The 23,612-nt window shown below is 36.3% G+C and overlaps 1 protein-coding gene across 2 annotated transcripts in view; it reads right to left on the bottom strand.

The window, feature by feature from the left end:
- LOC131059858 (alpha-N-acetylglucosaminidase) overlaps window positions 1-23,612 on the bottom strand; it is a 180,479-nt gene that overhangs the window by 137,893 nt on the left and 18,974 nt on the right. For both annotated transcript variants that reach the window (XM_057992916.2, XM_057992917.2), the window contains exons 3-6: window positions 11,057-11,268; window positions 8,473-8,594; window positions 6,577-6,662; window positions 6,217-6,311 (exon numbers count right to left, since the gene is read on the bottom strand). In XM_057992916.2, coding sequence (XP_057848899.2) covers window positions 6,217-6,311; window positions 6,577-6,662; window positions 8,473-8,594; window positions 11,057-11,268 — 515 coding nt within the window. The remainder of the gene's footprint in view (window positions 1-6,216; window positions 6,312-6,576; window positions 6,663-8,472; window positions 8,595-11,056; window positions 11,269-23,612) is intronic.

The raw sequence follows: 23,612 nt of genomic DNA, 5'->3' as shown, positions 1-23,612 counted from the left end.
TACTTCCTTGGATTAGAAGTTTGGCAGCAGGCAAATGGCATCACGCTGAATCAAGGAAAGTATATTATTGACATTTTGAAGAGGTTTGGAATGATGGAGTGCAGACCCATGTCTACACCTATGGAAACAAATCTGCACAAATTGAAGGAAGCAGCAATAGACTCAGAATTTGTAGATCTCACTCTCTACAGACAGCGAATTGGATTCTTGATGTATTTGGTCAACACTAGACCTGATATTTGTTATGCAGTGAATGCACTTAGCCAGTTTATGTGTGAACCAAAGGAGATACATCTTGTTGCAGAAAAACACATTCTAAGATACCTTGAAAATCAATTGGATATGGTCTTAGATACAAACATGTAGACCTAGATCTACATGGATACACTGACTCAAATTGGGCCGGAAGTGTGGTTGACAAGAAAAGCACATCAAGATGTTGCTTCAGTTGAGGATCAGCAATGATCTCATGGATCAGTAGAAAACAATCCTCAGTTGCACAAAGCTCTACAGAAGTTGAGTACATTGCAGCCTCCATGGGAGCAAGAGAAGCAGTGTGGCTTAGGAAATTGCTTGTAGGACTGTTTGGCCAGCCCTTGAATCCTATTGTCATCCATTGTGACAACCAAAGTTGCATCAAGCTTTTAGTGAATCCAGTGTTTCATGATAGATCAAAACACACTGAGATTCCTTATCACTATGTTAGAAACATGGTAGAAAGAAATGTGATCCAGTTGGAGTATATTAGTATAAGTGATCAAACTGCAAACATCCTCACCAAGCCACTCTCCAAGATAAAGGTTGAACACTTTCAGTGTAAACTTGGTATGGTTGAAAATGTAAATTAAATTTGAGATTGAGTCTCTAATTATTTTATTTGTACTAATATTTAAAGATGTTTAATGTGTAAACTCTTCTATTGTCATGTGTGTGACTCCGTGACTTCATGGGCCCCTATGGACATTGTTGAAAGGTGACGATTTTTCAATAATGAACACTTGTATCAAATTGATGTTGTGAAGTGACGACTTTGCAATGATCAATTTTACTATCATGATGGATATCATGTGACTTGATATTTGTGGACATATCATGATAGTTAATATCTCTTAGACATTATGGTAGATATCATGAGACTTGATGTCAATAAATAAACCATAATAACTCTACAAGAGATCATCATGGTGGATACTATGAGTCTTGATATCCGTGGATATGCCATGATCTGATATCCATTATGGTAGGCATCATGAGACGTGATGCCAAGTGCACATACCATTAAGATGGATATTTATGAGGTATGGTGAATATCATGTGACTTTATATTCTTGGTTCTACCATATCTCCTGGTATCTTGATAAGGTATCTCTCTTCCAGCACAATTAATGGATCTATTGTGTTATGCTCTTGGATAGATTTTATCCTCCCTAGCTAAGAGGGAGTGTTAAAGATGATAGCTTCGGTCAGATAAATATGATCATGAATGAGAATAAATTAAATTTGATTAAATGATCTAATGGCTGATCATATATATTAATCATCATCTTCCAAGTATAAATTTGTGATCGTGCATGATCTATACCCTGTCAAAAGAGTGTATCGACTATCTTCTTCGATTTACCATAAATCGATAATGTGTATCGATTTACCTTAATCGATAATGTATATCAATTAATGATTCTTCATTTTAACATACTGATTGTGAATCGGTTGTGTTAAATGAACAGTTAACTATTAATTGTGAATCGGTTTGGTAAATGAAACGGTTTGTGTTAATGCATTATGAAACTACCAATTATGAAACGGTATGATGTTTGTAATAATAAATAGTTGGTGTTAATGCATTATGAAACTACCGATTATGAATCGGTATGATATTTGTAATATTAAATGAACAGACATATTGGTGGAGAGACATGTCTCCAAACGTGTGGAGACATGTCTATCCATCGATGTGCCTCATTTATATATATATAATTCACAAACAGATCGATGAAGGTGGTACACCAATCAATAAATATATGCTTTTGAAGATCGATCTATTCTTCTCACTCAGCAATATAATCATACTTGGTGAATTAACTTACTGTGTATTCCTCCTTACACTTACAGCAACCTGCAAGATTCATAGGTTAGTAAGAGCATCATTTGTGAAACATAAAATTTAAAAGATACCTCTATTCTATCTACTAAGAAATCTAATCTACATTAACAACCTTGTGTCCCTTAATGCGTGTTTTCTTAATTTATGGGTCACTTTCACATAATACTTATCATTGTCATGCTTGTGTCTATTTAATTTATTTATTTATTGAGCACACATAACACAATTATTTAATTTCACAAATTGCTGACAAATTGTTCAAATATATCTAGATGTTGAATTCTATGTGTAAGGAAACACTTCACTTATTTAGACTTATCATCAGTTCATTTGAGATTCGGGAGCATTGCTGAAAAGCATGGAATTATATCAATTATTTCATTATTTTCTATACCTCTATTCTCTTAAGAAATAATTTGTATCCAAGTTCGAAAGAACGCTCCATCTTTTAGTGAATAATTGAGCTAAATAAATTATTTGCGGGGATTAAACCTAATAATGTTTGACAGTGCACAAGTACAAGAATAATCAGAATATTCATAAAAAATACATCCCAAAGTCATTGCTATACATCATGGTTTATTTCAAATTTAGGTAACAAAGGAACATAATTTAATCATTACAGAAACCACCTCAAAATGGAGAAGTTTCGGTTGATTATTTTATAACTTGCCCTTGAATTGAGGAAGCTAGCTTTGCTGTTCCTGGACCTCAAATCGAAGGGTAGGTCACCATACTCAATGAAATTTGGTGTTGCCAATCTTTGTTGAGTTTTGTACATTTGTGCAAACAGGTTTTTTTTTTTTGGCACAATATAACCTAATTTGCACATAATGTACAAAATTGAACACAGAATTGAGAACACGGCTGGTAATTGATATCACAATGTCACTAGTCAATTAATAAATTGTAAAGATAAATTAAAATGGATTATATGATAGTAGCATTACTTCAAATCTGGATTGCCTCAGCAAAATGGAATTCAATTAACCGAGTTAGTTGGGTAAAGGTCAGGGAAAAGGCTATTTTTTTAAAACCAGTGCACAGTTCTCGAGGCCATTTTTCATAACTTGACTACTTTAAACCAAGCTCCAAATTCTTCAAAAAATGCACTTTTAGGATTAACTAAAACTAACTTTTCTTTATTTTTATTTAAAAAATTATGTTTTTCATTTTAAAAACCTTTTATTTGGCAGGGTCCTCCTGAGTTCACCCAGGTTCTCTCAAACGTTCCTGGCCCCAATCTAGTCTGGGATCAGAACTCAAACCAGACAGGTTCAGGTTCAGCAGAGGTACCTGCAGGACCCAATATCACAGGGAATATCCAAAGTCTCAAGCTTAAATGCATGAGCATGCTTCTTTTTGGTAGCCTTTTGTGCTATGAATAAGTCAATCCCAGATTTAGAAAAGTTCCAAGCCATGTTTGTGAAGATAAATTGCAGGTCTGGTTTCATGGCTAATTTCAGACAGCATATAAGACTCTTTTATATCGTTTTGTTTGTCTATCTATGCAAGGAATTGAGTTAAGTAGTTATTAGTCTCTCGTTTATGGAAATATGATGTAAAAAGGGCCAGACTCTATAAATAATAGATAGATGGGAAATTGTTGTCAACTGCTGCTCTTCAATTTAATATTGTGTTTCACTTCTGAATTGGGTAGACAGTACTAGGTACGATTTTTAAAGAATGAAGGCACTGGCATTTACCATTTAGGTAAAAATTTGGAGACCTAAATACACTGTTATCACAAAAGATTGCACCCTTGCTGGGCTATCAACTCAGCAACCTTGTGAAACGTGGAAACAACCCCGAAGTGTGGGGCCTTGCGCAAGGGGGTTGAATCTCCGGAGAAGGCCAGCTTCCTTTTCAATCCAGGTGCAGGTGTTGAACCAACTCGACACTTCAAAATTTACTCCTAAGCCTATCCTAACAACTTGCAGAGGAAAAAGGAAGAGGGAAATGCTTAAAAAGAAAGGAGGTGATGCACCAAGAAGAAATTGTTTCTCTCCCTACCCGAAATGACACAAAGAATCAACTGAAATACCCAGGAGATGCACAAACTTCAGTTGTATGAGTGACCCCAATGCATGTATGGAGGTTAGAATTCGCTGAATGTCAAGAGGGGAGAAGGTTTCCCACAAGTCACACTCAGAAATAAATTAACACAGCATATATGAGAGAAGAGCCACAAAACATACACCTATGATGAAGGTAAGGAAACATACACGGCATACAAAAGTTGAAGGAAGGCAAGAATGGTGATTTCAATTCATTATAAGGCCAATGGCCAAACTTACAATTGCATAAATGCAAGATAAATACAAGAGAAGTGAAAGAGCATAGAATAACCCAAGCCAGCAGGGAGAGAACCCTTTACAATGAGGCTTAACAGCCTTTATATAGAAAATCGGTTACAAGAGTGATCATGACCCTTGTGTGTGCAAGGAAATGTCAATCTGGGAGTGCAGGGAAGTGCATGCACTTGACTTCTGTACATGCAAGCAACCTAGCCATACCCTGAAAATGCAACCCTGAGAAGGGTGGATTGACTAACATTCCAAAGTCAGAGCATGCAGACATGACATAAGTTACCACAACAAGCATGGCCCCGTACCTCTCTTGATGAAAATCTTTCCAAAAACATTAAATGCACCCCTGTGGCTCCACAAAAGAAGGTGCACAAGTCACAAAAGTCGTTGGAGTATTTAAAGCTTTGAGTGTAGATCACGCCATTTGGAAGTGTTGCCAGCCGGAAAGAAGTCCAAGGACTTTGGAAACTCGGGTTCCCAAAGTGGGGAAGACAAGGAAGGAACTTCGTAACCTCGGGGTTCCGGAGTTTCGGGGAAGGGGAAGGAGACTTCGGAACCTCGGGGTTCCGAAGTTCCGGGGAACTGAAAAGAGGCCAAGGAAGGAACTTCAGAACCTCGAGGTTCTGGAGTTCCAGAGAAGAGGGAAAGGCAGCAAGGAAGGGACTTCAGAACCTCGGGGTTCCGGAGTTCCAAAGAAGGCAAGGAAAGGGAACTTCGGAACCTCGGGGTTTCGGAGTTTCGGAGAACTGAAGAGGAGGGGGAAAGAAAGGGAGGAACTTCGGAACCTCAGGGTTCCCGAGTTCCGAGAAAGGGAAGAAGAGAAGGCAAAGGGAAGGAACTTCGGAACCTTAGGGTTCCAGAGTTCCGGAGAACAGAAAAGGAGACAAGGAAAGGAAAAGGCTAAGGAAAGGAACTTCGGAACCTCGGGGTTCCGGAGAAAGAAAGAAAAAGGCCAAGGAAGGAACTTCGGAACCACAGGGTTCCGAAGTTCCGGGGAAGGGAAGGAGAGGCAGCAAGAAACTTCGGAACCTTAGGGTTCCGGATTTCCGGGAAACTAGAAAAAGGGCTAAGGAAGGAACTTCGGAACCTTGGGGTTCCAGAGTTCAGAAGAAGAGAGAAAAAGCTAAGGAACTTCTTCCAGACAAGACAACACTTCACACTTCATAAATCCATCACTTTTCTCCTTGATCAACTAGGGCAGCGCTGGTCCATGGATCATATCTCTGATTGGTTCTCAGTGATGGACCAAGGGTGTCATAAAATGACAACATACACTTATCTCATTTTTTTCACAATGGAGGCAAAGTGTGTTGACAGAGCCTTAGCTGATGCTACAGTATATGTATTCATCATATAACCTAAAAACCAGCAAAAAACATGATAGATCAGAAGACTTGTAAATGGTTGGAAGATGAACCTTTTTAATTGCAATTGCATCCTTGCCTTGTGTGAAATCAGAAATATCAATCAAAAGAAATAAAGATATGTATTTGTACCTTTTTATGCATTCATTTCTTGGATTTAAATATGTTGAATCAACTTGTCTCCTACTTGACAATCGTGTAGGTTGCAGTTAGAACGGCAACAAAATATAGTGAAGGAAATTCTGTAGAAAAAGCCTTGCATCTCAAGTCTTTGAGTAAAATTAAGGATTTTTTATTAAAATAGACCAGGGTTGGGGATCAAAATACATTGTATTTGCATCAAAAGTGCAATTCTGCCCAAGAAAAAAAAACTCTTTACTCACAGCAAGGGCTAAAATCAATCATACTACTAGAAAACCTCACTCTGCAATATTCATACCAGGTGTCATGCCAAGTTCTCGCATTCGGAATAGTATTTTCTTTTGCAAAAGTAATTGCTGTTGAAGCCAGCTATGAGGTAGAGGACCCCCCCACCTGTCATATCCAACTGTACATTATCAAGGATATTTTATACCCAAGGAAAATGCATGACCTTGAAAATAAAAGATAATATAGAAAAGCTTGATAAAAACTTGGTAATGTCAGAAAGATTCTACATGTTAACCTCAGATAAAATTCCAGCTTAAGAGTAATACCAAACATCACCAAATTTCAAATAGTAAAATAAAATTTCCTAGAACACTGTTCATTTATAGCTGAAACTACTGGCTTTAAATTTTTTAAGGTTCAAATTACTCACCCATGTAAGTTTCCCATACGTGCCCATGCTAAAAATGATGGTCCTCCAAAGAAACCGTCCAAATCTGATTTGCTCAAGTTGAATCTCTTTTGCCAGGAAAAAAAGTCATAGTAATGCAACCAGAAGGAGAAAAATTGTAAATCAATCCAATATCTCATCCACAAACTGTCAAAGCTCTTGTCCCATCTTTGGTATATAAAAACTTGTACAAATACATATTAGCACACATTGAACATCATATCCCAAAAATTTTACAAGGCATATCAACATTCTCAAGGAAAACCTTCACTGCTTACCGATTTTTCATCATAGCTCAACTAAACCTATGCTTTCAGTATTCAAAATGCCAACTAAAATAATTTTCATAAGCCCATAGGTAAAGTCATTTTTATGGTAGCATGGGGGGTCAATGCCATCATTAAATTAAGGAATTATTACAGCCTCTGTAAATAAGAATGCGACAAATTTTAATTTGACATAAACAATTGATAAGTGTGGTAATTAATATATCTAAAAAGGAACACATTCAAGGCAGATTAAAAAAAAGCAAATGTAGGGCAACATTAAGATGGCAGATGTTGAGAGAGGAGGTAAAACTAAATTTCAATGGAGCCTCCAACGGCAATCCAGGCCTGACAGGAGCAGGTTATGTTTTAAGAAACAACAGAGGTGACTTTGTACTAGGAGGTTCAATATTCCTTGGAGAGCAAACTAAAAACTTTGTGGAATGGGAATCTTTATTAGCTAGCTTGAAAGCCACTTATGAGGTAGGGTATAGAAAAAGGAAGTTGTAAATGCAGTTAAATTAAAGCCATTGTCCTAAGGAAGTTCTAGTATGGAAATCAAAATTTCATCATCCTCAAATCTCACTGTCATAGTTTGCAGAATAAAGTTGCTGATTTTATGACAAATCAAAAAGCAATGCAAAAGGAATTCACTATGATTGAAAGTAAGGATATGCTAGATAGGGATAATTTAGCCTTGATTATTGAAATCGATCGGCCACCCTAGGGTATTTATAACATGATGGGAAGTCATTATGAGGCATATGAATTTACAATTTGAGAGGAGGATTGGTTATGTGAGAGACAAGAACGGCATGTATCAATTCAATATTTTGCTGAATTTATTGCTCTTCTCCTTAAGCTTCCATAGCAGGTGCAAATTCCTGTAGGCTTTCATTAACATTTTCCAAGACAATGTGTATTGAGGACTTCTTACTCTAACGCACTGAAATATATTTGCCATTTAGGAGAAGACAAACTAGACAAGGAAGGATTTATAGGGCTGCTATCTTCAGTAATGCCTCTAATCCAACAGAGATGTAGTAGGCTAGTAACATTTTCTTTGAGAGGTTCTATGAGTAAGATGTAATAGGCTAGTGGCAAATTGAATTCTACATTCATAGTTTTCCCCATTTACATAACACCCATGACCAGAAGAAAGACTCAGACACTGCAAGAATTGCCAGATTGGGTCATTTTGAATCAAGAAGACCTACAAATTCTGGAAGGGGTTAGAATTAAAGAACCGTGAATTCTGGGAGTGTAACAACAAACAAGAGACCGAGTAGAATATTTTATGTTCTCTGCATTCTTATAAAGCTTAGGGGTCTAGGTTTTTCACAATAGGAAACCAGAAAATTCGTTGCAACAAGATCATTGATACCTATGTACAGCTAAGGCATCAACACTTTGTAACTATTATCCAACACAAAAAGTTCTCATTATCCAAGTTATTGTGATTCCTTATAGCAAGTTGTTTAGTATGTGAGTTCTTCATTATCATGCAATTTAGTTGTTACTCACTTGCCAGGTATCAGGTAACTGATTATTATATGCTAAAATCAAAACAAAATTCTATCAGAAATCACTGGTAACCTCTGAGAAATTTTACCTGAAAAACTTTTTGCCAAATGGTTTCTTGTCCTGTGAATGCTAAAGGAAGATTAACCCCTTGAAGAGCCATCCAATCTATTTCCTTCTCCCATCTTTCCCAATCCCACCAAACATAGGAATCTAAATAAGCAAAATGGTAGAAGGTTAGAAAGAAACTAACAAATGGAAAAAATAGAAAATCAACAAGATTTTGATCTTAAAAGAAATTCCTGCCATTCATTTTGATTTTTATTTACAGAACCGACAGCATAACACAAAAAAAAAATGCTTTAAGAAATATTCAACAAGATAACCCTTAGTAACATCCAAAGTTCAAACATTTGTTCTCTCAGAAATTTTATGCCTAGGTCAGCACCCAAAACCTTCCCATGATACAGAATACATATTTTGAGAAAAAATTGGAGTGTATGATATAAATATCATTATGTGAAAAGACAACAACTATGCAAAATCCTTACAGATGTAACTAATTTTTTGACAACAACCCAAATATATTATACTGTAACCCAAGAAGAAAACAATTGTTTGCAAGCCCATTGAATTCTATTTCCTTTGACAGGTAAAAAATTTATATTGATTTTTCACTAACCAATTAAATATACATATTGATATGATCATGATTCTTCTAGGAAGTTGTTAATTATGTTTAATAACATAAAAGGTGGAGAATCAAAGTGAACCAATTGTGTAAATGCACATTTTGTTTCTTGAATAGCAAAGGTTAAATACAATTGTCAGAACACTACAATACACCACCTTATTCAGTATCCCTCATCACTCTCTCCAGATCAATGGGTTGAATAATTCCTACATCCACAGTTTTATCCTCTTCCTTGAGGATATTTCTCATCTACCTTGGCATCAGATTATCTTCCAGCCATTCCAAGTATTTCTCTTTCTTTATTTTGCATTATGGAAAATCATTTTGATGTTTAGCTGGTTCAGATATCTTCTCTTTCCACCTTTTATGCCCACTTGAGACAATATGCTACAAAGTGTTCTTGTTCATGGCAAACTTTGCATCATATTATCTTAATTTTGATGTTGAGACTATCATCTTCGTCCACATCCAATGTTATTTTGTGTAACAAGTCTTTTCCTAGATATAGTTCCATACCAATCCTGCTTTGTACAAAGTATCCAATACTAGCAACTATCCAAGTCCATTAACATTCTTTTCCATGACTTCTTCCCAGAACTGTTAAGGGAGGATTTGAAAGTCTTACCCATGTCAAAAAGATAGTTACTGCCATAGTCACAAGGTTGAAGACCAGGAACCCAAGTTTCACAAAGAGACTTGCTCATCCACAGAAAGCCGTTTTCCAAAACCACTTCCTTGACAGATATATTGATGAAATAGGTGTGGAAAAAACCCTCTAGCACAAAAACCAATAGCACATTCCTTACAACTCTGCATCTGTTTGTTAATTAACAATTTAATCTGCACAGCAAGGATTTTTCTTGAAATAAGTTGATATTAGATAATTCTAGGTTAGAGAAAATCTGAAGAATGGGAGTTTCCACATATTGCACAAGGACCCAATACTTTTCTTTTCTTGAACATCAGCAGAATTTTTTTTACAATACTTAAAGCTTTCTTACGATAAGGATGTTTGTAAGCACTTGGATTATTACTAGCATTTATGTTACTTTAAGCTTCCTTAAAATATCAAACAGTATCAAATACCTGCTCCTTGCTGCACGCTTGCATCTTGCTACAAACAGGAATCTTGAACCAACTTGACCACAACCACATTTTCTTAAGTACCATGAACCATTCCTTCCCCTGCCACAGCATGCTCCTTCTTGGCAGCAGACCACACAACAGAACTCAAATGGAGTACCAACTTGGCAAAATAACACAAGCTCCCAGCTTCAGGGCTGTAGAAGAGTCTCCTCTCAAAGCTTCCTCCATGCAGAAATATCTAAATGTTTTGATTTCACAAAAACCATTGAGCTTCAAGAATTTTTCCTGGGGTAAGCTTGGTTAGATGTTGATTGGAGAATGTCCCAAAGCATAGATGGTTCTAATTTCACTAAAATCATGTAGCTTGAAGAATCCTTTCCAGGGTAAGCTTGATTAATGTTGATTGGAAGATATGCAAAGCATTTATTATCCATCACAGATCTCTCACAACATGCCTTAAAATACCAAGCCTTACACTTCAAACGTGAATGTTTATAGAAGATCCACAGTCCTTCGCCCAACAATGATGATAGATGTCTCCAAAGAATTCAGTTATAAATTTAAATATGCATATAAGCAGTTATGAAAACTTTAGGAAGTAAATAATGCATTTTATAAGTTTATGCACATATCAACATTCACCCTAGACATTAATTGGTTACATCTATCGCATTACAAGCCTACAGTTCTATAAAATTCTCCAAATAATGTAAACACTAAATGCAGTGTTACAAACACATTGGTTTAGGAGCGATTCTCTTTCTGGTAATTTTCTATAAGCAATACATCTAAAATTTATCAATAACGAGGAAAACAAGGGAGCAGAAAGCTGGCAAATGCATATAACCAAACTAAAATATGAATCATAACACCTTTCTTAGAAATTCATACTTACAACTTGAAGTAACTACATTTTGGTAATAGTTCCATGGAGATGCCCGTTGAACCCTAATGCCACCTGTCTGAACAGGTGGCAATGACCCTGGTTGAGGAACTGAAGCCAACTGAACACCACCAGTCTTCTCCCATGATATATGAGCTCCACACCAATATTTCAAATACCAATGAAGGCCAGCAGAAATCTCTACTGCAGTTGATCCTTCAATGCTGATTAGAAGAATGTTACAATCAGCAAGAAATTAATAGTCATAAAGACCAGATAACCCAAATAATTAGTTTAATAGCATTTATAGGAACATACTTCAAAATGAAAGAGTTTCACCAGAATTTACAAAAAAATAATAGTTCATTCATTGCAAGCAAATATCAAGACATAAATTCTGATCTTCCAAGCATTGTGAAGCCAAATCTTTGTTCAGATAGAAGAGTACTTTAAATCGATGATAATTTTTGTTCAAGATACTTCCAAATCAACTATCAAGCTAAGTGTTGCCAGATGCTATCATTTAAAATTTCTATATTTTAACTGTTTGTCATCTACAGATTCTACACTATCTGTGGCAGCAACCTATAGAGAAAAATGTATCTCATTATCTGTGTACAAAACACTATTGCTTCAAAATAAATGAAAAGATACAACCTATTTCTGTTGCAAAAGTAATTGTTGGAAATGCTAAAGCATTGCCTCAATTGTGAAAACTAAATTTTAGGCAAAAAAAATGTAGATGTGGCAATTTGCTACCGGTTATTGAAGATGCACCTCAAGCACTTGTTGCTTCCTTACATTCCCAATCAGAAAAGGATTCTAAACAGATCTTGACAGTATGTAAGATTAGGGATATCAGTTTTCGACAACCCATAATAGTTCTTTGTGCTGTTTTTGGATTCAATTGTGTGTCTTTTTTCATCAATGTTTCGGATCAAACTCTGCGATCCATCATCAAGATGTTAGAGAGCTCAGGAGTAGAAAAATAGATTGTTGCAGACCTAAGGAGAATATAACAGCACAAAGAAGTATGTAAGATGCTACCCCAAATTGCAACCCAATATTTTGCACCTTTTTCACCCACTCAGCTATGTAGGTATTTTGTAAAACAGTTTGCTTGATGGTTTTAATGTTTTGTTTCAGACTTGCAAGTATTGCTCAGAATTGCAGAATTAAACATACAACTCAAAATAAAGATTACCAAAGAATATGTAAATGAGCTCTCTATAAAAGCTCAGACTCTTCATTCGTAAAGGTTAATAGCTAGAATAGTGAATAATTAGCAAATAGATAGTCTTAGAAGGATAGAATAGAAGTAGATTAGGAGAAGGAAGTATTGTTGATATGACTTGTAAATGAAATAATATTTTCATTGAAGTTGTGGTGAAATTTGTTATTTCAACAAGCCTCATGGTTCTACTTCTCTATTTATTTTCATGTTAATTAGATTGAATCCAAGGATTTGTTGAATGTATTTGTATTGAATTCGTTTAGTCCATACCACTAGCCTCTTGCTGATTGTAAGTGTGCCTTGTGTGGTCAACTGGAACGATATGAGCTTAACTTCGAATCGTTCTACACTCATTGCTTATGCATTAACTTGAATGGTGATCAATGTTTGATGGTATTGATTCAAATATCTTTGAAATGTCCTTAGAAGATTGCACTGAGCTTGTGTCAAATTGTTCAGTTTGATGGTGATATCTCGCTCAATAGGATTCCATCTAATCATTCACTCATCTTCCTGAATTCTTAGGATTAGAATAGACTCTCTCAACCTCTCATCTTTTGCCATTTTTTCAAACTCTAGTTAGTTTAGGATCAAAAGCATCACCATATTGTAACATCAAATGATCTAAGTTCCAGCGAATCAAGCATTCAGGCATTCAAATGTAAATCCCCTTGTAATTCCACCATAATCACATCAAGCAACAGAGCTTATCCACACATAGTGACCCTACATTCATGAACCTTGGAGTCTTCTCAAGTGATCCTTAAGCTAATCTTCAGCATCTGAGAGATTTTGTTCAAGAGAGGATAAGATACTTTTAGGTATTTTATTCTGTGTTCGCATGTGCATAAAAAACACATCAACAGGACCCAATAAGAGAAAAAATGGATGAAAAGATGGAATCATGGAAAACCAAGTGGCTATCATGGGTAGGCAAAGTTGCTATGCTCAAAGCAACACTCTCAGCTATACCAGTTTATCTAATGTCTTGCCTAGCTCTCTCTACTGGAGCTAATATGAAAATAGTTCAAGAAATAAGGTCATCTTCTAGCGAGGGACAAAGACCAAAAAGAAATTCACTCTTATATCCTGGGATAAGGATATGTAGACCCATTGAGTGGGGTTAAGAAATCACTTATGGCAAAATAAAGCATTGGGGGCTAAGCTCTTTTGGAAAATGCATGAACCTTGGAGTCTTCTCAAGTGATCCTTAAGCTAATCTTCAGCATCTAAGAGATTTTGTTCAAGAGAGGATAAGATACTTTTGGGTATTTTATTTTGTGTTCGCATGTGCATAAAAAACACATCAACGGGATCCAATAAGAAAAAAATGGATAAAAAGATGGAATCATGGAAAACCAAGTGGCTATCATGGGTAGGCAAAGTCGCTATGCTCAAAGCAACACTCTCAGCTATACCAATTTATCTAAAGTCTTGCCTAGCTCTCTCTACTGGAGCTAACATGAAAATAGTTCAAAAAATGAGGTCCTTCTTCTAGCAAGGGACAAAGACAAAAAAGAAATTCACTCTTATATCCTGGGATAAGGATATGTAGACCCATTGAGTGGGGTTAAGGAATCACTTATGGCAAAATAAAGCATAGGGGGCTAAGCTCTTTTGGAAAATGCATAAAGAGCCTCAACTAAAATGGGTAAGGATCATCGAAAGCAAATACCTAGAACCAAATCAATTAGATATTTTAAGAATTTCAAACTTTCCAAAGGGATCCAAGATATGGAATTTTATGATCAAATGCAGAGATTCGATCTCAAAACAGATTTCATGGAATGTTGTAGACAATGGCAAAGCCCTGTTTTGGAAAGACTCATAAGGGGAGGGGAAGGGGGGAGTATCCTATCATCAGCAAGCTGATGGACACGAGTAGAATTGAAAATGTATGTGAACAATACTGGGGACAATATGTTAAAAATTATATAGAAATGGAGGTTAATCTGCCTCACAGGTGGAAATGGAAATCATTTGATAGCTTGCCTATTTCATATGGGGATAGGCACCAAATTAAAAAGATTTTGGATAAGAGATCAATTGCATTCAGGAAAGGAGAGAATGAGCTTATTTGGAATGGATCCAAACGGGCGCCTATAATTCTAAAGATGGATATAAGGCTATGGTTAGCAGAAAAGATTTTCATAATATAGAGATTCCAATTCACTCATGTTGGAATAAGATACGTCTCCCGAAGGCAGGCATTTTTGCATGGACAGCCCTACAAGGAAGGATCCTAACAGCAAAATGATTTAAGAAAATGGGATTTTTTGGGCCTTCAATCTGCTCTCTTTGTGAAAATAGTGAAGAAACAACCAATCACATCCTTATCAATTGTCCCTACTCCCAGAAATGTTGTAAATGGTTAAGTGCCAAGCTGAGATGGTATTCAGCCCTACCCAATGATATCCTAGCCTTATTCCAAAGCTGGCCTAACCTTTACTCTACAAGCTTGTTTGGCTGCCTATGGATCTTATCCCCATCTCTATTGAATTGGGAATTATGGAAGGAGAGGAACTGAAGGATTTTTCAAGGAAAGAAAATGAAATGGAAGACTTCGGCCAATAAAGTTGAAGCAGCAATAGTTGAAATAACCAATAACAGAATTCACTTCCCACATGATAAAGGAAAGAAGTTCACCAATTGGGATGACAGAATTATAAACAATTGGTTTGGACCAAAAACCCCTCCTTCTTTTTTGGTGAAGGAAATACCTCAAACAACTCTTGCAGAAAACAGTGTCTTTGGTCTCCTCCTAATGAAGGGTGTTTTAAACTCAATTTTGATGGTGCCTGTAGAGGCAAGCCAGGCATCTCAGGGGCAGATTATGTGATCCATTCCTCCAACAAGAATTTAGTGGCAAAATTGGCTTTACCATTGCAGGGGGACACTACCAATATTGCTGAATTAAAAGCCCTAATAGAAGGATTACTGTTATGCATAGAGTTGGATCTAAAAAGTGTGGAGATAGAGGGAGACTCAGCAATAACCATTAATGCTCTCAGAGTTGGTAGCACTCCCAATTGGAGATTGAATTCTTATTTGGACAAAGCTAAAGATCTCAAACATTTTGACCACATAACTATTAACAACATCTATAGAGAAGGCAATGTCTTGGCAAATGAAATGGCGAACTTAGGAGCAGATGGGAAGACAATTAAAGAGACCTTCTTATAACCAAGGGGAGTTGACTGTTGTCTAAAGCTAATTATAGGGAACGAATTAACTTTCCTAACATCAGAGAATTGATATGATGAACTAATCTAGATAGGTTTAGATGGCTATAATAAATCTATATTAGATTAGAAAGAATGGAGGAAGTAAACGTGTATGCTCATGCCTAATGCATAATAGCCAAATTTGAATTCAAATCCACTTGGATAGGTCAACGGGCATCATAAGAGAGGAGGCAGTAGTCTAGAAAGAGTAGAGGAAGTGGAGATAAAAGGTTATTCTTCGCATAATTGACAAATTTGAATTTGAATCTACTTGGATAAGCCAACAGTCATTTGAAGTGACAATAGACTAGGTAGGGCAGAGGATGTAGACATAGACAGTCATACCTATTGTTTATGGCCAACTTTGGATTTAAATCCACCAGGACAATCCAAGGCAGACTAAAGATTAGAAGAGAAGAGGTAGTTAATAGGGAGAATATGGATATCCTCTAACTTATATTCAAATTTGACAGGAGCCAATAGTTAGTGAAATTAGGCGCCATATTTATTATGGAAGATATGGTCCAATTTGGAGTTTGCATCAACTACAAGTCACTTCCCCAATTGAGATCGCCACCAAAGCTCTCCTTCATTAAAGTCGCCAAAGATTTGAAAATCAGATTATCTCCAAGATTGCATCCCTCAAGGCAAAACCAAGTCGAACACGCTGGAGGCAGAGGATTGAGAATGAAAACATATCTTCACACCCAAGACAATTCATATCATGTGATATATGACAAAGGCAAGGGGAATTAATTCTTGGATGAGACATTTAGAAATGGTTCTATAGATAGCTTGATTGCTAAACCCAAGGATCATCAAGTGGCAGGAATGGCTTGATCGCTAAACCCATTGCTTATTTAGTAGAGGGAGTATAGCTTTGTTTAATAGCGGAAGTATAGCCCTGGATCATGTCCGTGGCTACTAAGTTAGCATAAATTTTTAAGCAAATTGAGGCTAAGGCTATCACACAAGCAGCAGAGCCGACAGTAGGGAAAATTATGCTTTTAATAGTAGTAGATGATATTCATTAATTTCATTTGCCTCCTATCTATCCTTGGCTTTTTTCTCCTTTCATGCGGATTTTTGGTAATTGCATTGATGTGTTTCCTAGGAGAGATCGGGGAGAGGAGGATAAAGGAGGTGATGTGGTGAACCCTTGCTGGTTCAACTCTTCAACCTGCTGTAATTTGTAGATCTTCTTTGTAATTTTGATTATTAAGATGGTCTTTCAGAAATAGACAGAAGTTGCAGAAGGGGGTTTCTTTAATTTGCAACACATATTGAAATAATACATGAAATTAATCAACTGAAACAATAAACTGGAGAATTTTGTAGCATACCCGTAGGTCCTTAGCCAATTTATTGAATTAAAATAATTCAATCAGCAACTTACAAAGCTCTGATTTTTATTCTGAAAAATTCAGATCTGCTCTTATTTAATACTAAGACACCCAAACAGTGGAAGATGGCGCCAATAAATGAGCAAGCTGTGTGTTTGGGAAAAGAAGCCTCCAAACCATAGAAAAAATAACAAAAGAACAGTAAATAGGAAACCTACAACAAATCTGCCTTGTAAGAAGCCAAATCTACCCCAATTTAATTCAATTTGACTTTTGAATGAAGCCAACCAAGCTGCAACAATTCAATTGATCTTTCACAATCTCAAAGCTACTGAATTCTGAAGAATGCACGCTCTCCAAAACAGGTCCAAACCCTAGCCGCCATAGCCAAGTACTCAGAAGAAATGTCAAATGCTCAATATCAATGAATGAGGTTTAATTTCCATCTTGGCTGCCTAAATACACAAAAAGTACGATTTTTGGCAATAAGGTTTTTAAAAATCATAACTTGCTTTTAGGGTTCCCAACTTAACCCTAAAAGCAACGCCTAACTTAGGAGATGTTAATTTTTCACTTAAATAAATTTAAATGATGCACTTTGTGGTTTTATTTTAATATTTCATTAAAATATTAATTGCCTATGGGAACCACTTAAAAAATTCATATCTCCATCATTATTGCTCGGAAACTGAATCTGTCAGAAGCTAGGGCCACAGTTCGCCACGCCAATGAAAATAGGACCATGTCTATTTTTAGCAGTTTTTCCCTAAAAATTAGGAAATCCTCATATAATGTCAGAAACTGATGAAATGAAGACGAGAACTGAACTCAACACTAAACTAGAACAAATAGACAGACCACTCCTCAAGATACTGGATTATTAACCCCCTTATCCATACCCTGTTAGCCTACAAGGGTCCAAAAATAGGCTAACTCCTCAAACCACTCTCCCTGACTAGGATGGGAACATTACAGGTGACCCAATATCACCACCCCACCATCATTTGGGCAATTCTAAAGATTCTGGGAGCAGATTTTTTGAAGACTAAACATAAATACCGGGTCAACATGGAAATTCCAGCAGTGTTCTTGGCAACATGTCTTCATGCTAGGTTGGCAAAAAACAGAACAAAGAAGCTCTGCGGCAAGGTTTTCAAGAAGGAATTTTTGGGAAACTTGGACAAAGTCTTGAGAAATATAGATGACAACATCTCTATCCCTCTCCCTAAGCATTATTCAACCCATAGAGGCATTAATTGCTTGGGGAATTAATCGGCAAACCAAAAGTATAATATTTTTTGAAAAAAACGACAAAAAATCAGGGAAAAATAGGATTTATAAAAAACGTAAAAAATTGAAGAAAAAATATCAAAAACTATTTTTTTATATTTAAGGGCATTTCCATAGCATAGAGATATTGTAAGCAGATAAAAAAGAGACTTCAACACATGAATTGTAGAAAATAGATTAAATTCACCTTATATAACTTTTTTTTTTTTTTAAGTATCAGTAATATATCCACAAAATTATAAAAAATAACATTGTTAAATAACTAAATTCAAACGTTGGGGTTCACCCCATAGCGCAGCGATACAGCTGCGAGCCTCCCATAGGGGAGGTCATGAGTTCGAAGCTCGGGGCTTGGCCCCTCTCCGCTCCCGCCGGCCCTTGCCCTGCTGATTGCCCCCGCCGGCCCCCGCTGGTCTGTTGACTTGGCCATTCACTGCTGACCGCCCCTGCCGGCCCCCATCGGTCCGTTGACTTGGCCGGAGAGGTTATTCTGTTGGTGCACGCCGAGGAGTGTGTGAATGATAAATTTGGAGCGTGCTCTTGGTCCCCCCGATGCTGGTTGGTCGATTACTCTCCGTTCGTTGGTTAGGAAATTGACAGTTGTGCTCTCAAGCTGTGTAGGTGCTTCAAAGAGGATGCCTTGACCATCGATTCGGAGATGAGGTCCTCCTTGTGATCTCACTAGTTCATAGCTCCAATCAAAAAGTGCTTGATCAAAAAAATAAAAAAAAACTAAGTTCAAACGTTATTTGATTATATATATTATTTATTTATTTTATATAGTATAAATATATAATTATATTGATATCTATTATTTTTAAATATATTTATATATTTATATCAAAAAACTAAAAGATACATACAAATAAAAAATAATACTATATAAAATAATATTATAAAAATAAAAAACATATAGTATAATGAAATAACATTAATTATATAAATAAATAAAATAAAAAACTATAACAAATATTATATAAATTTAAAATGTAAATATAATATATTTTTTACAACACAAATGTAAAATTTTATTTATATATTTATATTAATAAAATGAAATAATATATACATGTAAAATAATATGCGAACTTGATCAAACCATTAATCTACCTCTCACTTGACCCCAGTGCAACGCACAAAGAAAAAAGAAATAAATGGGGCTAGAAATAGATTGTTTCCTACCCTGGTTCTGTGGCCCAAAAGACTTCAACGATGGAGTGGATAGCACCATTCACTATAGATGCCTTCAATAGAGTGGCCATTTTATGTGCAGATTCGTTTAATCAATCTCAAACCCTAAAAAGTGGAAAAACCTAGAGCAGGTATGTTTAATCCATTTGAGAATCAAACCCAAACCCTAAAAACACGAAAAACCCTTAAATGTGACAATTAAAATTTATTTTATAAAAAAAAATGTGCTCATTATACATACGAACGACAAGCGAATTTTAGGGTTTTCCGTCGTCAATTTCGCGAGAAATGATAAACGTGTTTTTTTGCAGGTTTCAATCGCGATTAATCCGCCAAAAAAATCGTTGACCTAAGTCAATGATTTTTACCCGATTATTAGGGAATTGATCAACAACACCTGCGATTTTTTCAAATCGCAATTTTTTCTAGAGCATTGCTTCTATGATTCAACCACTATCATCAATGGCAAACCACCTCCTCAACTACCCATTTTGGTCATTGAAGATGAAACGTATTTCAAGGTGATTTTGTTTGAAATCAAGGTGTATTTATATTATAGACTATGATGAAGATATTCAGGCTTTAAAAAGAATGAAGGGGTTCATTGGATTAGGGAACATCTAGAATTTGTGGGTCTAGCAAACCAAGTAGCAGATGATCGAATTGAAGCATGGGACGAAGAACTCAAACAGATTATGGAGCAGTAGGGACTTGAGCCAATCGATGCAGAGGAGCTTATACTCGAGAACAACCTTCGAGCTCCGATCAAAACCAAAAGGCTATCATGGACAAGCAGGACCATCATCTTCTAGAGCTCAGGTTTGAGGAGTTTCAGTTGATGTTAATTGCATAGAATTAGACTGTTGACATGTTATTTCAAACTTTTCTAAAACTCATGTTAGTTTGTAGTATTCTCAGAATCTGTTAGGACTCGACAGATTTAGACTTAGCCTTTTTGATCTTATCTATTGCCTAGTTTGGCCTTTGTCAACTCAAGTAGGAAACTTTTATTTTTGATATGTTGTTAAAACTACTTTCTTTTATTAATACGAATTGTCAGCCTAGGCCCCTTGTCGAGCAAAAAAAAAAAAATGTCCTTATCCCCTTAGAAATGTCAGAGATTTGGGCTAAAGGTGCTTCATTCTCTTGCAAAAGTTCGTTGAAAGCATGTGCCAAATTGCTTAGCAAGGGGCCTAGGAAAGAACTTAAGTTTGGGGTTAAAGTTTATAGAAGTTTAGAGTTTTTTCCCTTTGGAAGTTCGGAGTTTTCCCTGGGGAAAAGTTCAGCATTAGCTAAACCTCCAGCCTGCTAACACCCTAGAAAAACCCGAACTTTTCACCGAAATTCATTGTTCATGACATAACTTCAATGTTTGCAGGTGTTTTGGCTTGAAAGGTCTGAAGTTTAGGCCGAGGTTTCATCAAAGGTCATATAAATTCCTCCAATTTCATAGGTTCACAATGAAAGGGATGAACTTCTTCATTTTGTGCTACCTAATTTCAGTCTTGGATATCAAAGACCCCTCATGAGCATGGACCAAGGGCTGCAACATCAGATTTAGAGGTTTTGAAGATTAGATTTCAAAGACTAGCAGTTAGAATTAGCAGTAGTTAGAAGTAGAATAGAGTGGGATTGTTGGGCAGAAATTGTTGTAATGACAGTTAGAACAAATGAATGAAGCATTGAAGCAATGTGTTTTGTCATTTGCCCAGATTTGTTTGCATGGTTTCTCTCCATCTAGCTAATTAAAGTTCAATGATCTTAATGGTGAAGTGTGAGGGTATCTGATTTGACTTTAGGTTCGTACCATTGGAGGCAAGCTGATAGTAGATCTTTGTGCATGGTTAGTTTGACCCTGTTATTGTTCTTAGTTCAACTGTGAGTGTTTGTTTTGGATTGCACCAGAATTGGGTATCTGGATGAATGTTTGTGGTATGAAAATATTTCATCCCCTTTGGAGATTTCACTATCCTGTAGAGTTGTGAGTTTATCTCTAGCTGAGCAGGAACTAGTTTATTTGAAATCTGTCTACCTACAGCACCAACCGTTGCTATCAATGTCCTTAGGATCCCTAAACCCTAATCTTTTTGTTATTTATTTTCCCCAGTTTGAGAATCAAAGCGTCACCCGATAGCCATACCAAATATAGGCCAGCTTGTCAAATACATAAGTCCCCTTGTGTTTACCAGCAATACACATCAACCGCTGAGTTATCCTGAGCAAGTCAAGACCTTACGGTTGGAACCTTGAGGTTATCCTCTATGATCAGCCCAAACAACATTAGGGATTTCCTTATTCAAGAGAGGATAAAATACACTCAACATTCTATTCTATGTCAAACAAAAGCACAGCGCGAGCAGCAGATTTCGCCATCAACTCAGCCTCCATTGTTTACCAAGGATGACATTTATGATTTAGAGAGGCGGGCTATGGAGGAGGGGGTGAATTTGGATTCACACTAGATGACATTGAGCAGGATGAGGATGATGAGTCATTACCAGTGCCAGGAGCAGCTAGAGGCAGAGCTACAACTTGGATGGAGGTCGAGCCACAGCCAGTCGTACCAAGCGAGGAGGCACAACCACAACAAACTCCTAGGGCTAGACCCTCTAGTTTTACCTCTCCCCTAGTTTTTACTAGAGATGGGAAGAGGAAGATGTGATTGTATTGATGTATTTACTTTTAGTTTTACAAAAACTATTTACTATTTTCTTCCAGCCATCAGCATTCCTCATGAGGATGCAATTTTGTACCCAATTTGCATCTAAAACAATTAAATATATCTAGAGTCAGCTGGTTTCTTTTGTGTACTCATTTATTGACTCATTGGATGCATCTCCTCATTGAATTTTGCAAAAAAAAAATGCATTTCTAATTAAATTTAAACAATTTTTAAGTTCCCCAGTTTTTTGCCGAGTTTTTTATTCAAGCCTTAGCGAGTAGTTCAACTATAATCCATTCTATTCCAAATAGATATATTCATTTCTGCTCTCAACCTATGTTCTAAATTAATTTATTTCTGCTATATTTGTTTTTTCATAATCTGATTTATTTCAAGTCTCACTTTTTTTTCTATTCCAAATAGATATCTTGATTGATGATCCAATGATGATCCTCTCGAATGGTTTGCTCTCCCCTTTATATCATTTTCCATGCAAGAGTCACACTCTTTCAAGTTAAGCACTATCTTTTATTATTAATGCTGCCACTAAAAATCCTTAATGAAACTTAGTCAGCCCCTGCCTTAAATAAATCTTAGTCGGCCCTATTTTAAAATAAATTGCTTATTTAATTTCTTCTAATTCTAGTAAGCCTTATAAATTAGTTGCTGCTATTTTAACTCCTTAATATAGATCAGCGGTCCTTATTAATCTAATTGACTGATTTTATTTATTTACAAAGGCTGTGATTTGTATTAATTAAGGTCTGCTAACCCACAGTCTCAAATACAAGCAAGGTCAAATGCAATTTTTGCTTGAATGACATCAATAGAAGCATATATCGCTTCAAACAGTGTTTGGTGATGGAGCCAAGGCATAACACTATTGCCTGCCCAAAGCACTCTATAGATATCACATATCAAGTGCAATAGATTCTTTAGGCAATTTTCATTGGTAAAGCTAAAAAGGCAAGAACTGGAATAGAAGTGGTTTATAATTCTATAGATGGTAGGGCAACCCTTTGGAGGAGGCATCAAGAACACAACAATCTTTGAGGGAGTCTCAATCAACACCTACTCCTATAGCATGTGGTCCAAACATAGGTGGAGGAAACATTAAATCTTTCTTTACACCTCATATTTTATCAAGATCATAAACCACTTTGGAGAGTGTAGGATGGAGAAAGAATGTTCATGTACAAACAAGAAAACAATTGCAAATTTGTAGTTCTACTTGTTGTTTTTAGAACTTTCAGATTGAATAAAACTCAGAAAATCAGAATTAGTTTAGACTAGGTTAATTAATTTATTGTTTTCCAGACTTAAGCATAATAAAGGAAATGAAATGCACAAGGACAAAGCACAGTTACCCTGGGAAAACCTCCTAGGAGGAAAAACCCAGCCAAAGGATCCTCAGATCTGATTATGATTTTGAATTCAATTGACCATTACACACTTATCTGGAGTATAGAGGTTGCAGTCACAAGAAAGAAGAGATAGAAGCGTTCACAATCAGTTTGCTAATGAAGATTATGATTTGCAGTCCTCCTCATCGGATTTTTCTGTGCTTAGCAAGGGTAGCAGCACCTTTCAAGTAGCTCACAGTCCTTCAATGGAGTTCTCTATA

Source organism: Cryptomeria japonica, chromosome 10 (genome assembly GCF_030272615.1).
Source record: "Cryptomeria japonica chromosome 10, Sugi_1.0, whole genome shotgun sequence".
Lineage (NCBI taxonomy): Eukaryota > Viridiplantae > Streptophyta > Pinopsida > Cupressales > Cupressaceae > Cryptomeria > Cryptomeria japonica.
The sequence above is the reverse complement of the archived record's forward strand: the minus strand, read 5'-3'. Positions and strand labels throughout refer to the sequence as shown.